The 20,896-nt window shown below is 40.0% G+C and overlaps 2 protein-coding genes across 12 annotated transcripts in view; one reads left to right on the top strand and one right to left on the bottom strand.

The window, feature by feature from the left end:
* Positions 1-2,329: 2,329 nt before the first annotated feature.
* OPN3 (opsin 3) lies at positions 2,330-20,738 on the bottom strand. The gene is made up of 4 exons (XM_042017189.1): positions 20,296-20,738; positions 9,357-9,676; positions 8,169-8,420; positions 2,330-5,586 (listed from the first exon to the last, which is right to left on the bottom strand). The coding sequence occupies exons 1-4, from the start codon at positions 20,645-20,647 to the stop codon at positions 5,314-5,316; spliced, it is 1,197 nt and encodes a 398-aa protein (XP_041873123.1). The 5' UTR covers positions 20,648-20,738; the 3' UTR covers positions 2,330-5,313.
* Positions 20,158-20,896, top strand: part of WDR64 (WD repeat domain 64) — a 70,497-nt gene continuing 69,758 nt past the window's right edge. For 4 of the 11 annotated variants that reach the window (XR_006014232.1, XM_042017173.1, XM_042017176.1 and 1 more), the window contains exon 1: positions 20,720-20,855. The gene's annotated coding sequence lies outside the window, so the exon portion shown is untranslated. Of the gene's footprint in view, positions 20,376-20,718; positions 20,856-20,896 lie in introns of those variants that run through there. The other 7 variants (XM_042017184.1, XM_042017181.1, XM_042017175.1 and 4 more) reach the window with 5 other exon arrangements.

Genomic DNA, 20,896 nt, shown 5'->3' with positions numbered 1-20,896 from the left:
CCAATGGAAGCTGACATATTCTTAGGACCAGTGAATTCCCTGCGCTCAGATACGATTGTGTATTATGTGCAAAATAAATGTATGATATATTATATTTAAAGTACATGCTGTCTCACTTGAACATGACTCTGTCAAAAATTTTTGTATGTACCAGTTCAGTCCCTTTTCCCACTGCTAAATCGATGACACCTTCACAAACCTCTTTGCAATAAGGCAGAGATCTCAAATTTATTGTGCTTCCCTCTTTACTTAGCAAAGACCATGTATCTTTTCTGTTAGAAAAGAACGCAATTTTTATGAAACAGTGTTAAAACTAGTTAAAAAAATACCCAGAAAAAAATAAGAATATGGAAGGGACTTCACTCAGAAAAACAACAAAGCATTATTAGTCTGAAAATTCTATTTCTAATAACAATAAATGTCTAGATAAAGAAACAAAGGCTTGGTTATCAAACTTTCTAATATTTGACATTTTCAACATAATTTCTGATTCTATTCATAATCTTTCAGAGAAAGACACAATCATTTATGTGCTTCTTTGTAGTTCTTCAAGGACCAGTTATTAGAAGTTGATAGTCAAAAGCTAAGGCTTGGGATGTACTGTTCCTGGGAAACATTTTGTCCACTTTAGGTAGCAACATGTCCTTTTCTAATCACTAATTTCTCATTCACCTTGTAAATTGGCAGCGTATGGTCTCCCAAATTTCTTTCAAAAGCTGAGAGTCTCTTACAATACCCTGATCTGGGCGTATAAAACGTAATTAGAGAAAACTCAAAATAAATATGATTATTATTCTATCACACCTTATTGCAGCAGTGGGTACAAATAAGCCATTTCAAAACAGTTGTCAAAGCAAATGCTCCCCACTGTCAGTACATTTCATAGTAATTCTCTGGAAACCAGACATGCTATTAACTTTAATAGAAATAGCTCCAGGGCAGGAGACAGACTGCTATATCCTAAGCTTTTACTTAAAATTTTAAATACATCTAAAATTCATGAGCTGGACTATTTTGTGTAGCCATAAATAGACATCTTACTTGAACTGTTTATTTACTGAGCATCTCTAGATGCTGTTATATACTCTGTACATATATGTATGTACTACTCATATGGCTACCATCATCTCCTCACACTAGAAGAAATAGCAGGCATTTTTCTAGTGGTTTTGAAAAGAAAAGAGTATCTTCCCACACTTTTTTCCCCCCTATCCTGTCCTACTAGCCCCTCACTTAGAAGCTTTCAGGCAACTGAGAAACTAAAAACTACACACAGTTCTATGGATTGCAAAGTTTCACTGGTTTCTGATGGCTTCAAATAAACCCTTATTTTACAACTACCTCTCTAAAGCCACAAGTCATGATTAATAGGAGCCATAATGTGACATCGAGGTGTACACTGGTATTGTGTGATATACATAGATGCTCTACTAACACAATCTACCCCAGAGATCTTTTAACCTCAGTGCTGAAAGGGTTTAGAGGCAGACAAAAATCCTCTTCTGTATTTTACCTCTAGGAGGACAATTAGAATTCACGTTCAAGAGCCCTTTGAACTCTCTTTAGACCCAACCAGCAGACATATTACTGAAAGGGTGCTAAAATAAGTGCATATTTGGCATAAGGAAAGAAAACCCTGCCCAGTTTTGTAAGGGCCTCTTACTGAAGGCTTCAGCATGACTTAGAAAAGAGTAATTGCAGATGGAATTTGCACTGACACTGTTCTAGGTATCAGTCATGGCCCATCCCATGTACTCAATACTCAACTCACACCAGCACAGCAAACCAAATGAAAGGCACAGGGTATTGAGGGCATATTGCTGCAAGTCAATTAGATAAACCATGAAGACAATGGGATATGTGAAGATGACAAGTATCTTCTCGTTACTCTCTCAGGTCCATCCATCACAGAAACAAAATCCTGTTTTGTTACACCTGGAAGCCCACTATTATAACAGAAATTCAGTTAACACAGATAAAAAAGAGGGTACCAGAAAGCCTATTAAGTAAGGTTTAATAATTCTATTATCCTGGCCTCAGTCTCAATCATTTATCTATGAAGATAGACTGGTGAAAACCAGCATGGCTAATCAATACACATACACTTTATTCCTCCGCAGAGTGGACATCAGGCTGCTTTGAGAAGTAACAGATGGAGTCTTACCTTCACCTGGAGAAAGTCTCAGCAAGGCTAAAAATTGATTTGGAAGCACTTTAATATGCTGCTCCAGCACCATGCCTACACAATCTATACAACCAGCCTATCTGGCTGCATTCTCCAGAATGTGCAAAGGCATAAGGTCCTCAAATTATCACGACAGGCCTTTCCTATTAGTTACAGATATCTATTTCCTATACTTTTTCAAAGACAGAAGTATATGCAATATAAACAAAATACAATAGACATGAAACAGTGAATCTGCCCATATGCAGAGGAAATATGCAAGAAAAACAGGTTTTTAGGAAGCCAGGCTCATTATTCAGTCAGCAGGTACCGGGCTGAGCAAGCCACAAGAGGGAGCGCAAACACTGCTGGAAAATGCAAGGAAACGCGAGGGAAAAGGGCCAGGGCCAGGCAACGCTTCATGCCAAGTCTGTTAATAACGTGCCTTCTCTTTTGTACTAAAAATCAGTTAATTTCCTCTTCAGATTTAACGTGTTACAAGTTTTTTTTCAATACTAATCTGGTCAGGAGAGAGCAAGAAAAAAGCACTCTTTTTATTTGAGCTGGATAAATGGAATGTAGAGCCAGGTCAGAGCAGCAGGCAAGGCAGCCTTGGGCATCAGGCAAGTGGAACTCAAAGGCTGCAGCGCTTGCCTGCGGCAGAAAAAAAAACGGAGATCAGCTGTGCGCTTCTCCCTCTTGCTTCTCATCCCGCTTTTGCTGCCACCGAGGGAGGGACGGGGGCATGTGCCAGTACCGGTCCAACCCCAAAGGGGCACCTACTGCCAACCTTAAGCAGCAGCAGGAACAGGCATTCCCATTCTCCGGGACAGTTCCAGCCTCACGCCCCTCCTTTTTTCCTTCTTGAGAGACAACAAATAACACTCTCTAACTGTGGTGACACAGACTGACAAAAGAAATACCTGACTGCAGATATTTTCAAACTGAGATGTTTGCATGTGCATCGAGTATGAGTTTGTGAAATCTTCCATCGTCATAGCCAGGTTTTTCTCATCTCTTACCTCTGGATATTAGACATTCAAATTCCATTCTTGAGCTGAAGGTTGTTTATATAAGCCAAGGATAAGTGTATTCTTAAAAGCTGTTCTTTCTGGGTGGTTTAGCACAGTATAGTGGTTGCATATCCACTTCACTTAGCTGATGCAGTATTCTAGCAGGAAACAGCAGCAGGAGACTGATGTTATGCAGGGGACAAGAGCAAAAAGGGTATGCTTGTGAATACTGATCTCCTGACTGATGTAATCATTGTGATAAAAAACAGTCATAGTAGTATAAGGCCCAACTCTTCTGCAATGAAGTTAGATACACTCAGCACAAATCTAGTTTCTGCTGGGAGCTGAAAAAGGAGGAAGGTCACATGGCTGTGCAGCAGATCTGTTCCCATTCCGCAGTGTCTTGCCTCCATGGGATCCAGCACAGCAGCAGAAGCCCCAGCACGGGTAAGTCAGTGGGCACAGCTTCAGGATTCATGACTGCCTCAAAACACAGGGTGAGAGGGGATCCCTTCCCCAGCACAGAGGAGATGCTGAAATGCCTCCCAAGAGAGTCTTGACACACCAGGTGCTGGGAGGCAACAAGCCAACTGAGGCCTCTGCATTTGCAGATTAAAAATGGTATTTTAGCTAAATCATCATATGTATTTTTCTAGTAATGCATGATATCAATGAAACATCCCTAAGAGAAATTAATTTGCTCTGAGGTTATTATGGTACTCACCACACCCATAACTTCCCTTTGCATGTCAGGATCATGAATGTTCTTACCAACTAGTTTATCTAAAATCTTCATTAATTATATACCCTGCTGTAGGAGCAGCTAAGTTGGGGCCCTGTGGGGATCGCCTTGACAAGCCTTTTCCAGCCCCAGTGTTCCAGGAGCTATAGGCTCCTTTACTCTCTCAACCCTAACTCTAACCCCAAAGGCAGCTTGGCACTGTGGCAGGGGTCCTTATCACCAGAGGGGGCAGAGATTCAGAAGAGTGGAGTTGGCAATGCTGCCACCCTGCTGTGATGCCTTTGCACTGCCTTTTTGGCTGCCAGTGTCTCTGGAGGCCCTGCAGCTCTCTGAAGCCTAACCCAAACCCTAATGGCAACTTGTGGCTGCTGCTGCGATCCCCATCACCATGGCTGTCCCAGATTCCAAAAGTGTACAGTGAGCAATCTCGGTACCCTGCTGTGATGAAATTTCTTCAGTTCATGAAAGGAAATGAAACCTTGCAATTTCAATGAGTATCACTTCATGAAGTTTTGGTTCATTTCATGGTACTTCATTCCATTCCGTTTCAAAATTCTCCTAAGAATTTTCTTTTTTTTCAATTTCATTTCATTTCCTTATATTTCCTTTCTTGTCTTTCCATTTCACTTCATTCCTTGATTTCTCATTTCCTTTCCTTTCATGAAAGGAAACGAAATCTTGCCATTTCAATGAAAATCATTTCATGAAGTTTTGGCTCATTTCACTGCCCTTCAAACAGAGTAGCTAAGATAAGAAATTTACCACAACTGCTAGTTTTTAGTTTTCATATACTGTTACATGATTGTCAGTGTGGTAAATATGTTGTACATCAATTAATGAAGAATTGCACACTGTTATTGTTAATTACTCAAATTTTATCTTCATAAATCTGAACAGTGGGTAGTTTCTGTTTACAAACCCTCTACTTGTTCTTTAGAAAGGTTAACTGAAATACTGAAATACTATTTTTTTCTCAGGACCTAGTACTTCCCTTCAAGATGTATCCAACAAGCAACAGTATCAGATCATGTCCTAGTTGGTGGGGAAAAAAATATTTCACCAAGAACAAAATTATATAAATAAGATCCATTTAATTATTCACTGAAGGCTCAGTATACAGAAAACATTAAAATACCAAAAGTTCTGAATGGCAATCATAAAATATGCTTTAAGAAAATTTAGAGTAATGACATCCATCAACGATTTTAGCAGAGATTTCCGTACTGTGACCGAAAGTGAACTACGTGGAGAGCTTCAGATGCTGAATCCCTTCAGTATTTCACAGCTTAAGAATATAGTTTCCTTTGGCAGCCCACAGACATTGCCACTGAAACCAGTCTCCAGCCTCAACAGTCTACTGGCTGAAATCCATCTCATTCTCATGTCTCTTCAGTTCATCCCTGCAGTGGCTTTACTTGGATGACATTTACTTTTGTCTCGTTGTGTTTACTGCTGTCATCTATTTGCTCAGTGTCATCACTGGTGATAATAAAAATGACAGAGGAAGAGCTGAAAGTCACTTTCTTCTTTGGCCTGTCCCCTGCTTTCTGATGAGACATAACTATTGGTCGTATTGGTTTGTCACTCCCTGTTGCTGGTGTCTCTTTTATCGTCCTCTGGAATCTCATCAGGCGAAAGCACAGGAGTTGCAAAAGGCAGTGTCGAAACTGCAAAGAGAATAAAGAGAGTAAGGTTCAGCCTCCTAAGTATTCACTACCACGCACAAGCCAGTGAAAGGCACGGTACAGTAAATGACTCAAACTAAGAGACTTCTGCATAACTTCTGAGTTAGTTTCAGCAACAAAACACGGTGCCTTTGTAGTGGGTACTTTTTCCCTCTACATCTGAATAGGATCACCGAGCCAACAGAGGGCACTGAAATGCAACTGAGTATTTTACCAGTCACAAGATCTGCAATCCACAATCTGCAAAAGGCAAGAGGACTAGGTTCCAAAGCGTGCTATAATTGTATTTCCATATTCAAAAGTTACACATTTGATCCAGCAGGGAAAGAATATTCTCACAAACACTTCACAGGAGAATACAGAGGGAAGGAACAAGGGGAGGAAGGGGATACAAAGAGATGTTTTCTTCCTTTTAAGTAACTCCAGGGTCTGGAATTTTAAAATAAGCATTTAATGTCACAGATGTAAAATGAGATTTCAGTGGTTAGTAACAAAGAAGTCAAATGTTCCCATTGAATATGGAAGGAACAGAAGTCTTTCAGCTAACTAGCAGCTACATATGACATAGGAAGTCTGTTCTGCTGTGTGACTAAATAATGTGAGGTATTCAGTGAAAGCTCATACCAGCACATAGAATGAAAATTTGAGTAGTAGTACTGTATTAATTCTCTAATTGTGGTCTCCCCTTCAACAAAACAAAGATCCAGGTATGAGGGTTAAAGGATGCGTTCCTTCAGTCACACACATTTAAAGCTCAAATATGATCCTTTGGGGAAGATCTCTGTTTTTACCAGAAATAAGTGGGCAACTTCCCCTTTGTTTAATAATCTGTAACAAGACTTGCCTGGAATGTATGATGAAGACTTCAATCAACCAACCAAAATATCAAAACAACCCAAACAAAAACAACAAAAACCCCACACACAACAAACATCTGGAAGCAGGTGGGAAATAATGCACTTTTTCTCAGAAAAGGGGCTAGGACATTTTTTTGACAGCCTTCCATTTACCTGAGTTAAGGATTACTCTGTACTATCCTGCATGGCCAGTGCCTCTGTTTGCCCAGATACCATGCAAGAAGCAATCTGACATGTCAAGTTGGAACAAGGTTTTGCTGTGGAAAATTAATCCTACTCTGACACAGGGAAGACAATAGGTCGGTCCTGTTGGGAAATGAACTTAGCTAATTACAAGATCTCAGAAAAAGATAATCTGGTGCAAAAGAATGGTCATGTGGAAGCCTTGACAACTCCAGAGGTAATGGTCTACCTCGGAGTAGTGCAGAAGTTAGAAAGTACAAGCATGTTAGAACAGAGCAGATAAAGGAAGGCTATTATAGAGAACCCATTTTAGGATTCCTTCTGAGGGCAAAATAACCCTAAAAAATTAAGAAAAAATACTAAAATTTTGGTTCTAATCTGGAATTAGAGGCAAGAGAAAAATACTTCACAATGCATCTCCAATAAGTGTGTTCAGATGATTGATTCTTATCCTGGCTGTATCTTTACTGGCATTACACCTGGTACCGGTTTGATTTGCTGCTGGGTATCAGAACCCACGAAATGTTTTTAGATATACTACTCAGCCTGACAACTAGGTACAGAGTCAGTGCCAATGTATTTAAAAAGCCACTCTGTTGAAAAAGTCTTTTTGAACATGACTGTTGCTAGCTTCCCATATCCAGGACAACTCTGATATTGTGCAGCTGTGTAACTGTGGATCATTCTGCTGTGAAATGAGCTGTGGGGGAAGAAACTGCTAGATGCCACATTAGAGGCCTCCTGCTTTTACTCAGGAAAGCATTGAAGCTCCCCCTTGCCCTTGGTCCTGAGCTGAGCTGCACTGCAGCCTTTGCTTGGCTGCCCACGTGGCTGATTGGACCCACTGACTTGGCTGCCTTGTCCCTACAGGCTGCTGGCTGGCCCAGGCTGCTGCCCAGCAACTGCAAGCCAGTGTAGGAAACCACAGAAAATTCCATCTCATATATAATGAGCTTAAAGGTAAGGAAAACCCAAGAGAATCCCTCCAGCAATCATTCAGTTTTTTTACCCTTTGTCAAGGGATTCTATTAAACACCAGATGTCTTTATACTACCTTGGTTTCAGAAGTTTACAATGTGCATGTTACACTTCCAATTTCAGTCCTTGTGTTGCTATAACACAGAAGTCAGAGGCAAGATTTTTTATTGCTAAAACCCAGACACTCATTATTCTAAATTTTCTCTGATGGAGTTCTACTGTGGTAAGGGAGTGATTCAGATGAGGTCTTCTAGTTGCAGTCCATTTCATGGGTAAACTGTCAAAAGCAGACATTTGAATTCTGACACTCTTTCCTGTCCCTTTCATGCAAGTTAAATGTTTAAATTCACATATAAGCAAATTAAATTCCTAATCTGGTGGTATTTAAGCACCATCATGGACTCTACTTCTTCTACATTGTCATCATTTACCCTAGATGTTCAAATTTTTAAATAATTTTTCAGATTAAAGGATATCAGACCTAAATTCCACAACTGTGATACTGGCTACTAATAATTCAAACAAGAAAACCTTTCATGTACCTACCTTTCTACTCATGAAGATATAGATAACTGGATTATAAGCAGTGCTTGACTTGGCAAAGAAAGATGGGATGATAGCTACTGTTGGAGTTACAAGGTTGCTATAGCCATACGTTATCAAGAGGGAGACCACTGCATAGGGCATCCAACAAATAAGGAACGTGGAGATCATCAAGAAACACATTTTAGCCACCTTCTTCTCATATTTTAGAAGCTTGATGACTTGAACCGTCTGGAAATCTTCTACACAGCGAAGCTGTAGAGGAAAAAAGATCGTAAAATAAAATAGGTTTTTGTTTTACTTGAACCTGAATAGTTCTACATTTATTTATAAGTAACTGATTCACTCTTTTAGTTTAAGGCACAGACACCATACACCTTATCTTATAAACCACAATCTTCTGGAAGTTTACATCATGTTTCTCAGACTCTTATTCTCTACATTAAGTGTAAAAATACAAGCTGAGAAAACACAGAATAGCCAATCTACTAGAAAACAACAAATCATGCTGCAGATGTAACAAAGCACGCTGCAGTTATAAGCATTTTAGAAAAATAACTTGTGCTCAGCTACTGGCATAAGCAATTTCAGTTTACATTAGTGGTCCTTTATCTGACTACTCAGACAATCCTGTAGATTTGTGTCATCAGAAATATTTAGAGAAAAGAAAATTTCATAAATAGATTTCTCTGTACTGCTTTGCCACATAGTTTTTTACTCTAAAATTATGAAATCTCTAAAGCAGAATACTAGGCAGCAGGTTGCCATGTTACCTCAGTCATAAAATAAGGAAAAGATAAGACATGCACATGAACATACTCCACAAATTATCTGTTGTGCCAATACTGTTGACCATAAACTTGAATGAGTCCAGACTAACTACCCACAGAATATGAATCAGTAACGCTTTTTCATACTAAGGATTTGAACTGAATTTTCAGGTGGGGATCTGATGTGGATTAGTAAGCATAAGCAGTTCCCTACTTCCTCCCAGTAAAACCACATAACAAATAGACCTCGGTAGCTCTAGGCTGGTTCTCTCCCAACCCTACAACCTTTCTAGTGGTACCTGGCATAGATGAACATCAAACATTCAGAAGTTTGAATGGGAAGTAAGAGTGCAAATTTACAGCTTCAATACTTTTCACTGATAGTATTACATTAAGGGAAGTCTTATTTGAACTAACTTACCATTCTTACTGCATGCAGAATATGACCATAGCAATAGGCCATGATCCCAACAGGTGCTACTAGACAGCCAAGGAAAAAAAGGAGCACAAAGGAGGTATCATAAGGGTCTTTTGACTTCCAGTCCACCGAACAACCTAATCCATGAATTTCCAGTGTGTATCTGTTCCAGCCCAAAAGAGGCGCTCCAGTCCAGGCTAGTGAGTACAGCCAGATGTATGTGATAGCCCGCCAAGACCAAGAGAAGTCAATCACCTTCGCATGGACCACTCGAATGTAGCGTTCATAGGCAAGAGCAGTGAGAGTCATAATTGAAACAATTCCTGTAAAAAAAGATAATGAAAATCAAATTATTCACAAATACTGTAAATTGGACTGAACGCCTCTTGAAAAATGTTTCCTTTGTTAGCAGGTTAATTCAAAATTACCTAGCTCATATTATGAATTTAATCTCAGTAAGATTTTTGGGTGACAGTGCATTACTCACTAACTATTAAGCCAAACAGAATCACCAACTTCAAACTACTCAGAGGAAGAAGCTGATGTCTGATCCATGATGTACAATGGCTAAGAAGTGGGACAAGGTAAAAAAAGAGACCAAGCCAATACTTCTTCCCAAACATTACTTCATTAAGTGAGATATCATGGTCCAAGGTTTGGGGTTTTTTCTGCTGGCAGTTGTAGGGTTTGTTGTTACGCATTCCTTTGGGGTTTGTGGTTTCTTTTGGCTGTTGTTGTTTAGGGTTTATAAAAGAAAAAGCTATCATCTAAAACTGAGATAATCAGCAATAAAAAAATCTCTTAGAAACTTAGAATTGAGAGCTGAGACTGAAATTAAAGAAAGCCTTCGGCAAATGAAAGCATAGATGTGCACCTTTAATATGTACAAAACAAATAGAATAATTCCAATTTATTTCAAGACATTCTGGAAGTCTTTGCATTCCAAAAAGAACCAGGAAGGCAATGCATTACATTGCTGAAGGTGTCCCATCTGAAAGACATTCAGTTATTTTGAGTGTCCTTTTCTATCGTGCTGCTTTCATAAAAATATCAATCCTTGTTTATTTATTCACTCTCTTCCTTTTCTGTCCACCTCAGAGTACACAATTACTAACATGTTATGACAGAAATCACATTATCTTCAGCTCTCAGTATTATCCTATCCAGACACTTCTATAATTTCGTGAAGTCGAGGCAATTCTGTCTTGATTAGAATATAAGGATTTCTGTTTCAATGGTCTGTAACACTTGATGATCAAAAACCAAATTACCCATCAGGCTGATGCCATGATGATTTTTTGCCTTTTCTTTTATACCTTTTTTATAACTTCTGTATTCTTAGTGGTTTTTTGTCTACATTTTTGGACTTGTTCGTCAAACTAAGAGATTAAACATTTTAGAAGCTTCGTAGCTAGGGATCAGTGTGCCCCAGACCCCAAGGTCCTCTCCAGAACACATTCTGTAAACTAAGATAGAACCATCCAGGGGAAGGCTCCTCGGGGGGGGGCTCACTTGAGCCTCTCATTGGGGAATTTTTGATAGATATGCTAATTAGTAAGACCTATAATGATATACCAGATCTATTGTGTGTGGGCATTGCAGGGTGCATTTCAGCGCTTTCCACCTGGACATGGTGCACCTAAGGATCCTTAAAAAAAATACACAGGTAAAATCCCGTTTTTCCTTCTAACCGTGTTTGACTCTTGATTTTAAGAGGAAATGCCAGGAAAAGGCATCAAGGCAACTGCCAGACCCCTGAAATCTGTTATGATTCAGTCATCAAGCTCATAAACAACAATTCACAGCATTCTGTGAGATTATACAGATACCTGTGTCTAAATCTGTATAGATTTTATCTAATACAAAGCACAAGTATTTTTTCATGCATATGCAGAGCATTTAATTTCTCCAAGTACATTCATATGTGCCATAATGTGCACTTATACAGCTGTAAGAAGGTTAACTGTGCAGATTTCACTACCAAAGAGAGAATAACCATTATTTTTTATTCAGCAAAAACCTGATCTCACTTTGAAAAAAGGATAAACATTTAATGAAGACAAATTAACAACAGCACAGAAGAACCAGCAACATGGATTTTAGGAAGGCAACTAAAGAGTAACAAAATCTAGAGCAACACATAGCCTCTCCGTCAAGGTATTCAACAGCAAAAGAAGTTTATTATTAACCAAGTATCTCACAGTAGGATATCCTTTAGGATTCTAAGAAAGTTACTTTATGCTGCAGTTATTAAAGATTTCCCTTTTTATATGTGATGAGCTTAGAACACTTTCTTGATTAAGAGAATTTCCCACTCTAAAAGAAAACACGCCACACTCTTCCATATATCTCTTTAAAATGAAACAATTTTTATTTTTTTATGTGCTTTTTTCTAGTCATCTTTAAACCTTCATCACAAAAAGATGTAGATATAGTTGGACATGCAGTAACCTTTCACATTTAGTTTTGTGGGGTTTTTTCCTTGTACAAATGGTTGCTGTAGAATTTCACTTTCATAGCTTGAAATTGCACTAGCAAATGTGGGCCAGAAGGTTTCCAAAGACCTAAGGTTGGGTTTGTTGGTGGGTTTATTGGGATTTTTTTTTTTAATGAAGTTGAACAGTAGTCCTTCATGCCCTTTTTTGTAACCTAACATGCTGAAAATACATTGAACAATGTGGATCTAAGCAAAGTATTTGCAGGCATTAGAAAATGACTACAGGATTTTACAGGTACTATTCTACACTTACACTGGCTCAGGGAAGTGCTTTATTCAAGCAAATGTGGTCTACTTCCTGAACACAAGGTAAGGCAACAAGTTCCCCTTCCATTTCCCTTACCCAAAGATTAGGAATTACAGAATTTTACCTGACAGTTATGATAGTCATCCACAGGCACGTTTATTGTGGAAAATCCACATCACTCAACTAAAGGCTCAGTTTGCTTATAGAGCATTGCAGCTTTGTCTGATCATGGAGAGAAAGAGCAGCTCCTCAGGATGATGAGTCAGAATACCTAAATCAACCTTTTGCTCCTTACCACCTTCCCTCATTGAATGGTGTTCAATGACTAATGTCCCTGTGTGGTCTTAATACTTCCCCATCCCTTTTATGAGTGCTGAATTCTAGCCATGACAAAGTAATCAAAAGCATGCATGCTTGACTGAAAGTACAGGTGCTCAGAAGCAATAATTTACTGAGTCCTTGACACTCTCAAGGAAGGCATTAGATGCTCAATATCTCTAAAAATCAGTATGTGCACATAGATACTTGAACAATGTTCTGTAAAGCCCCTTTCAGTCTGAAACCACTGTTCTTCAAAGACATACTTGAATTTTCCTCCCTGAACTGTAAAGGGGACCTTGGACAGCCTGTTGGACAGTATGCAACAAAATGCAAATCCCTCTTCTGTTGGTATTCAAGGCATGTCTGGTAGCAGGCAGACATGAGGCAGGAACTGCAGGTCACAGCATAATATATATATGATTTATGCACGCATATGGCTCCATTTTCTATGTATCATTCAGTTTCTGTAGTCTAGTACAGAGGAAAGCTATGAATTTTACTTCCTTCCCTGCCCCCGCTCCTCTCTAGGAGCTTTTCTGGAAATTATTAGATTTAATTCTGAGTTGCATATTTTAATATGATGAAATATGTGCCGATTAAAAAACCAAATCTGTTACAGAAAGACATTATGTTTATTTTTTGGATATTAGCTCCCTCTTAGCAAAAATGTGCATTTCAAACCAATTTTTACCTTTTATCTGAAACAAATTTTGTTATGCTTCTTGAGGTACTGGAGATCTACATATTTTGATTCGAGGCTAAGACCCAAAGTTCTGAGGGTTGATTTACTCTACCAGAAAACCACTCTAACTCTTTCAGAAAGATTTTATTCCCAGTGTTTACAGTGTCATGTCTGACATATAGATTTTCATCTCAGTGAATACCCCTATCTGTAAGTGCTGATTATAAACATAAACACTCTCTGTGTTTAGGAAATGATGCTAGTTTTAGCTCTGATTTAAGCCTGGGCAATTACCCTAGCACAAATGGGGTCATTCCCATTTAACCTGCAGATAAATGTAGCAAAACTGAAGTGTCTTCTTGTTTAAGCCACTAGCTTGCAATTCTGTGTTGCAACTCCTCTTCTTCTCCAGTAGCCAGCTGCACAGAATCAGAGAGCAGTGACAAGCTACTTCTTGTTACTTAGGAATGTCTACTAGGAAAATCCTCATTTTTGCCATTTTGTCTTGTTTTTCTGCCAAAATACTGCCTTTAGTGTAGATTTCATCATGTATCATATGTGATAATTATTTCTTCTGTATTCAGAGCTTTTCAAGGAGACATACTAGTTCTGGATAAATCATTAAATACTTCAAGCTACATAGTGTATGTCAACACAGAGCCTGCAAAACACAGCTAAGCCATACTGCATTGTACCATACAATGTGTATATTCTGACTTTATAATCCTTAATTAGAAGAAAAATATTGTGGTGCCTTCAGAACTGAAGTGTTAACCGAGTTTGAATAATCACAACAGCTTCTGCCCTCTCCATGCAAGATACACCTTATTTTCATATTGAGTCCCTGACCCAAACATGGCCTATAATTTGGTCAGAGGTGGTATCAAATATTGCCAAAGACTGAGAATTGCTATAGAGCAACTACAGCATAATGTAGCAAGTAAGACCCAATTCTGAGACAGACCGTGGCTTCTGTCAAAGGACATATTATTTTCTGTATCAATTAATCCTTGCCCTACATGCAAGTGCTGAATAACTATTTTGTATACCTAATCACAGAAGAAAGCCACCCTTCTGCAACCCCTCCTCACCTCTTTTCACATCTGAAAAGCTAGACAGCAGCAATTTAGTAGAAGCAACTTCCTTGTCCATGGAAAGAAAAGATGCTGTTTCACTCTCCAGTTTTGAACTAAAAAATACATAACCAGTCTATTTGAATTCAGCAGTTAGGCACTACAGTAAGTTTTAAGCACCAGCTATGCATCATTTCTAATTTTTCAAGCAATTTTAATATCTGCATTCAAATCTAGGCAGGGGAAAAATCACTTCTCTTGGACATAATAGACTTCAACTATATTTTATATGCAGCTGTCCTATAAAATTATGGTGAAATAAATCATCTCTTCCAGATTCAATACTCCAAGTGATTAACTCACTCTGGAGGAAAAAAAAAAGCTAAAGCTGAAAGCATGTTGATTGAGCCTCCAGCTATTTGTAACACAAGATCCTAAAACTATCTGCTGAGTAACAATAGAAAACACTTTTAGCGAGATTAAATCAGGGCATATAACATACATGGGTAATGCAAGAGGGTAATGCACAGCACATCACTCTGCCTCTGTGCAGGGAAGACCCTTAGATGAACAGGGTGTAACTGAAGCCAGGTCCACAAGACACTTTCAAGCAATTAACCCTTACTTCAGTATTTGGTGGGTGTGGTGGTGGTATCAGCTTGCATTGAAACAAACAAATAAAAGAACCTCAGCTGTACACACAGAAGCTTTTCACAGGAAAGTACAGTCTGTAAAGCTCTTACAATTTTTCCCATGCTCTATTTCATGTTACTTGAATGGAGTATACACCCGGATATCAACACTGGTTTGGTAGCTCATCAAGATCTAGCTGCTGTATACCAATGGTAATTTGTCCAGAAGGGACATAATACTTTTAATTTTACATTAAAATCTGGCAGTGTTTTTTTATCCTTACAAAAACAGCTTGCAGTTAGTAACAGACAGAGGTCTCTAATCGCACTTCAGTAAGAGTAGCCTTTCAATCACAAACAAGGTTTAATAATATAAAGCCTACCCCAGAGTATACCCTTACTATGCAACCTTCTGTCAAGAAACTGCCTCAGATAAACAACTTTGGTTCCTGTTCCTCGAGATCATTCCTGTAATAAACCAGTTTTTCCACTCCTTTCTTCCTTTGCACAATGAAATTTATCAGAAAGTGTTAGAACACCAGTACTGGCCAATGGTTTAGCTACCATTACTTGTAGCTGAAGTGCTTTATGCTCGGGGGTTATGTGTGTACGCTCCACGTGATAAGACTAGCTTACCTCAAAACCCTCAGGGCCTATTTCTATGTACAGAAGGCATTAAAGCAGACATCCACTGCCTGGGGGTGAGCAGTACACAAATTTCTCTTGTGCACATCAAGTTATGACAGTTACCATCATTTAAAAAAAACCCTTGCATATCTGTGAGAAGCCAGCAGATACACATAAAGATCATGACATCCTGACCCTGTATTTCACAATTACCCTCTTACCTGAAGAAAGAAATTATCTGTGTCTGCTAACCAAGACTTTTGTGTATGTTTAGCTGTCAGCTGTCCTCTCTAGAAATTATAACCAAAAAGCTATGCTGTCAGTGATAGAGAGCACACCTCCCAAATAGGAGTTTTATTACTAAATCAGATAAAGAGATTACACAGATCTCTACTACTTAGTGCTTGGTTGACTACAGACAGGGAAAGAGAAGCTTTTTACATAAAGACAGGGTGGCAGACGCAGTAGGACCAGCATAGAGTTGACTGCACACCTCCATAGAAAGGTGACCCTCCTGGTATAAATACATCACTTAATTGAAGCAGCTGCCATATCACATCAGGATACATCACCTGTTACAAAATAAACACTGGAACTCAGTGAAACAAAATTAGGTGGGGATTATTGTCTAAGACAGACAATGACGTCATGAAAGCTTAGACTAAGACTCGTCAGGTAATCATTCATGTCATTTTCCCTACACTAATATATGAGGTGCTAAGAATGGCTTTGTAGTAGAGAAAAAAAGCCCTTCTTGCGGCCTCTGCTATGGAGACATATGTACCTAAACAGTATCTTGACTTCAGACTCTAAGGAGTTAAAGAAAATAGGGACTGTTATTTGTGTGACAAGGACAGATGTTCAGTAGCCAAAAGGATCAATTTTGCACTGTAGCAAGCAGGTCTCTGCACCTTCTAAAGGCTCAAAAAAAATCTTCCAAGTCACAGAAAACTTAGGCAGTAGCACAAACCTCAGGTTCTGAGCTGTGCAATGCAACTCAAGAGCAGATATTACTACATGGGTTTGTCTCATGATAAAGTTATGATAATGCAAAAGTAGACTATTGTGAGGAACACAAAAACCAGCCATTTATTCCTGGACAGACCATCTGTAGTTCTGCTGCCATCTTCTCAACTTAAAAGTTTCACACCATGAACATCTGCTTACAGTGTCTAAGTTCTGGATCTTAACATGCCTCCAACTGGCTGGCAAAATGAGAAGCACTCTTACAAAGAAAATGCTCAATTCTTCAATGCAAAATTATTAGAAGTGTAGAGAGTGCCCTCATATCTGTGAGAGGGAAAAGAAGTTGTCATTATTATGTAATGAAGGCTTCTGAAAATACAGATGCTACTGGTTTATTTTAAGCATAAATGTCACCTATTTATTTAATCATATTGAAATCCTTAAGAGGAACACAGAAAGACCTTGATCTCAGTTTCAAAACAGTACGAGGAAAAACCTTGTAACAACACGTGAAGATTTAAAATGAAGCTGCTTGATCATGATTTTCAAAGTGATTCCTGATTAACTACAGTAACTAGAAAGAATCTGATTTTTAAAATGCATTGAGAATTAGCTCTGAATTTGAAGTGAAAATCCTATGTTAAAAAAAAAAAAAATAAATAAAAAGGCAGATTTAATATTTTGTCCCAAACTTGTCCACTGTCAGGGGAACCTCTCATTTATAAGTCAACACATGCAGAGAACAACTTACACCAAGTATTGGGTCTTAGGGGCTGTTCTTCCAATTAAAAAAGAGGCATAAGGATGGAAAGTAAGACTGACAGCCTTCAGACTTGAAGGGCTGGCACAGAAAGCTCACGTAGCAATGTCCAAGTTTATACCCAAACATGAAATCACAAAGCTGTAAATAAAGAGGTTTTGGTCATCTGACATGAAATGAGCTAGACTGGGTCCAACCCCAGGACATATCCACACCACTAAAGTAATTTCACATGATCTGTTGTGGTTTCATAGACTCCATATCCATGGTATCAGAGCTACCACCACTTTATTCTGGAAATATCTTTATTATGTCACTGTGGCTTATTGAGCAATTGAACACTGCAAAGCTGTAAGTACTCTGCTTAGTTAATAAGAATTTCACTTTTCAAAGATGTCAATTTTGTATGTCTTCTGATCAATGAGTGTACTTCGTACTCCCAAAAGTTCCTGGGGAGAGTGTTATGCTTGGAGAAACACTTGTAGGTAATACACACATAAGACTTCCATTACAGTACTTTTCCTACTACCATCACCTCAAGATAATAGGTGACTTGGTCTGTTATATACAAGAGAAGTATATTCATTAAGATAATACCTGGTTACTCTGAATGAAATCTTCAATCAGTATCTTCACCACTACTGGGGGGAAAAAAAACCCAAAAACAAACAAGCAAGCAAAAACAAAACCAAAAAACCCACCAAAAAATCCCCCCCCCCAAAATAGAAAAAAAGAAAAAAACCCACAAAAAATCCAACCAAAATACCTAACCCCAAACAACAACAAAAATTTACCAAACAGAAAAACACAAACAAAAAACCTTCGAATTACTTTTTTTTTCATAGACACATTACAAAATGAAAATAGAAGCCATGGTAGCAATAATCCAGATGGCAAGCAGAGTATGATGCTACCTGCAGGGCATCATTTATACTTTTTTTTCCCCAGCATTGACATGCCCCTGCTTTCCTATGCAGGTGGGGAACCACTTATCTTCAAAAACAGGACAGAACAATCTCTCTATTTCTAGATTATAGTATGAAAACAGTGCTGTGGAAGTTAAAATTAGACATCACTTTATCAGATTAGCATTCAATTATAATAGCTACATTAAATATTTTCTATTATTTTACATGCCAGTTGAAAAAGGTAAACTCAGGCACCACTCCTGAACATTAAGTTGTGCATTTACTCTCCACTTCCATATGATCAACTACACACAAACACACACTTTTCTAATAATAATAGTAATAAAAAAATTCTTCCCAATGAAACACATTATGGAAAAGGAACATAGCGTGACCAAGTACAGGAAGATGTAATTTTACAAACCACTGATGCTAACTTGACTACTCTCTAGATAAGGCCCATGAATTTGCCTACATTTCTTCGGAAAATTTCTTAAATAGAGGGATGCAGGAAAGCATCAACACTGAATATATTTATAGTAACAAATTACATAGCACACCTAAAAATAAACAGAAATTAAAAGTCACGTGATCAAGCAATTTCCTTGCCAATTTATATACCTCATTCTTTCTATTTCTACTATTTCAGAAGATGGTACAAGATTATTATAGTCTGGTTTTTTTTACTCTTACTATGTATCTTATTTTTTGAACCTATATGGAAAATGCCTCCATCAAAAATAATAACATATAAAAGATAAAGGTAGGAACAGAACTGTACTTTATGTCCCCTGTGTAAGATTAACGTTCAGTTGTGTGGCAGCATCTGTGAGGCAGACACTTGAGTTTTGCAAGAATTTGAACAGGCTGAGTGATGGAGACAACCTTATGCTAGTGAGGTTCTCTAGTACTTTCCCTGACAACAACAGCTACACAAAAGTCTGAGAGCTGTTGACTGCAGAAATCATCTAGTACCAAACCCTGCACAAACTATTAACTACATCCTGCACCCACCATAACTTTCAAGACATAAGATTTTTGCTGGACTACACAGCAGCAGTCAAATCAAACATGAGCAACCACGCATCTTTGCCCAGTAGCCCACAAAAGGCAGACTACAGTGCCATGTGAAACAAAGATTATGTGTGCAGGAAAGCTACAAAGCTTATTGAAGACTTTAATGTGTCGCCTTAGAGCCAATTTTCAGTGCATACACATCCCATGGGTACGGTGTGATCCACCTCTAATTTATACACCTCTGCCAGAAAAAGCAGTATCTGACATGAGCTTTAGATTTTTCTGACTAGCCAAACATTTACTTCACCATTAGAAACACAACCCTGTTCTTTTGCAGCATCATTTACCAGTAAACAAAAAGCCATATTCCTTTTAACAGGCTCCATGTGCATAGCTGGACTGCAACCTATTCTTCTGCAGACTTCTGCAAAAGAAGAAGGGAGGAAACCAGTGAAGAGCTTCTAGGTTTTGAAAACAGAAATAGCGTAAGTACTCCTTCTGCAGTGCTAAAACTTCACGGGAATCAGTGGTTTCCCAAAGCCCAACTGTGTGACACTGTTATGACTGAAAGATGGTACCCGAATTTCACATATGGACAAGGAAATTGAAGCCACTGCCACACACTACATAGCTTTATAAACAGACAAGTCGGGACACTGGGAAGGCTGCTGGGGAGCAGCTTTCCACCTGTTCCATGGAGGCGGGACACTGCTGACCCTGCACCCCGAGTCATACGTGCTCCTTATCCACGCATTGCAGCGCTTCCTCCTATAGAACAGAGTCGTTTATGCTCATGAATTCTGCGCATCACTCGGTCAACTCGAGACCCCTTCTAACAGTGCTGCTGCCGTTTTCCCTAAGTGTCCCGTTACACCGGCAAGGGCTGGAGGTCTAGAAACTGATTCTCGAAGAATTTCTTTTTTTTGCTCCGGGTCGTTTTCTCCAGCACTGTCGCTTTTTTTACCAAAAAGCGCCCGGTCCCGCCCCGCCAGGGCGGCGAGTGAAGCCCCCGGCCGGAGCGCCCCGCGGGAGAGGCAGGGATGCGGCGGTTGGGAAGCGGGCACAGGGCGGTTGGGGCCGGCAAGGGAGCGGGACGGGGCAGTTGGGGCGGTTGGGAAGCGGGAACGGGGCGCGACACCGCGGTACAAGCGGGCGGGGAGGAAGCCAGCAGGACAGGGAGGGACAGGCGGCGCCCGCGGCCCCGGCACCCACCGAAGAGGCTGCTGCTGAAGCCGTCCCAGACGCAGCCGGCCGCATCCCACACCCAGCGGCTCCTCAGGCAGGACATGAAGGTAAGGCTCACGCCGAAGACCGACACCAGCAGGTCGCTGAGACTGATGTTGACGAGGAAGAGGTTGGTGGGCGTGCGGAGCCGCTTGAACTTATAGTAGAGCACCAGCACTAGCAAGTTGTTGCACAAGCCCAGCATGCCGATGGTGGCGACCAGCAGCGCCAGCAGCTCGTAGGTGCCGGCGCTGAAGAGAGGCCGCTCGCCCGGCACCTCCTGCTCGGGGGCCGCGGGCTCCAGGCGGCTGGAGGTGCCCGTGCCGTTCCCCGCGGGCATGGCTCCCGGCCAGAGCAGGGCTAAGCCTCCCGGCCCGCTCCCAGCCCCATCGCACACCGATGCTCTGGGCAGGAGGAGGAGGAGGAGTCCCCGCTACCTTCCCGCCCACGGAGGGCGCGCCCTCGAGTGGCTTCGCCCTCGCCTGCCCCGGGGCGGGCCCGGGTGTGGCTCCTTCTGAACGAGCAGCTCGTCTCGTCCTCTTACCGCGGTGAGCAGCACGTTTGTGGCGGGCGTGTGGTTGTTGTCTCC

Source organism: Corvus kubaryi, unplaced genomic scaffold (genome assembly GCF_017639235.1).
Source record: "Corvus kubaryi isolate FWS band 111438036 unplaced genomic scaffold, C.kubaryi_AGA036_p1.0 split3-73, whole genome shotgun sequence".
Taxonomy (NCBI): Eukaryota; Metazoa; Chordata; class Aves; order Passeriformes; family Corvidae; genus Corvus; species Corvus kubaryi.
The sequence above is the reverse complement of the archived record's forward strand: the minus strand, read 5'-3'. Positions and strand labels throughout refer to the sequence as shown.

What these genes read in the sequence shown, in the direction of transcription:
- OPN3 (XM_042017189.1), bottom strand. Translation starts at nt 20,647, where the DNA reads ATGCCCGCGGGGAACGGCACGGGCACCTCCAGCCGCCTGGAGCCCGCG. An exon ending in TTCTGCATGCAGTAAGAATG is followed by an intron (nt 8,421 to 9,356) that starts GTAAGTTAGTTC and finishes TTTCCTCTACAG; the next exon opens with CTTCGCTGTGTAGAAGATTT. An exon ending in ATATCTTCATGAGTAGAAAG is followed by an intron (nt 5,587 to 8,168) that starts GTAGGTACATGA and finishes TTCTCTTTGCAG; the next exon opens with TTTCGACACTGCCTTTTGCA.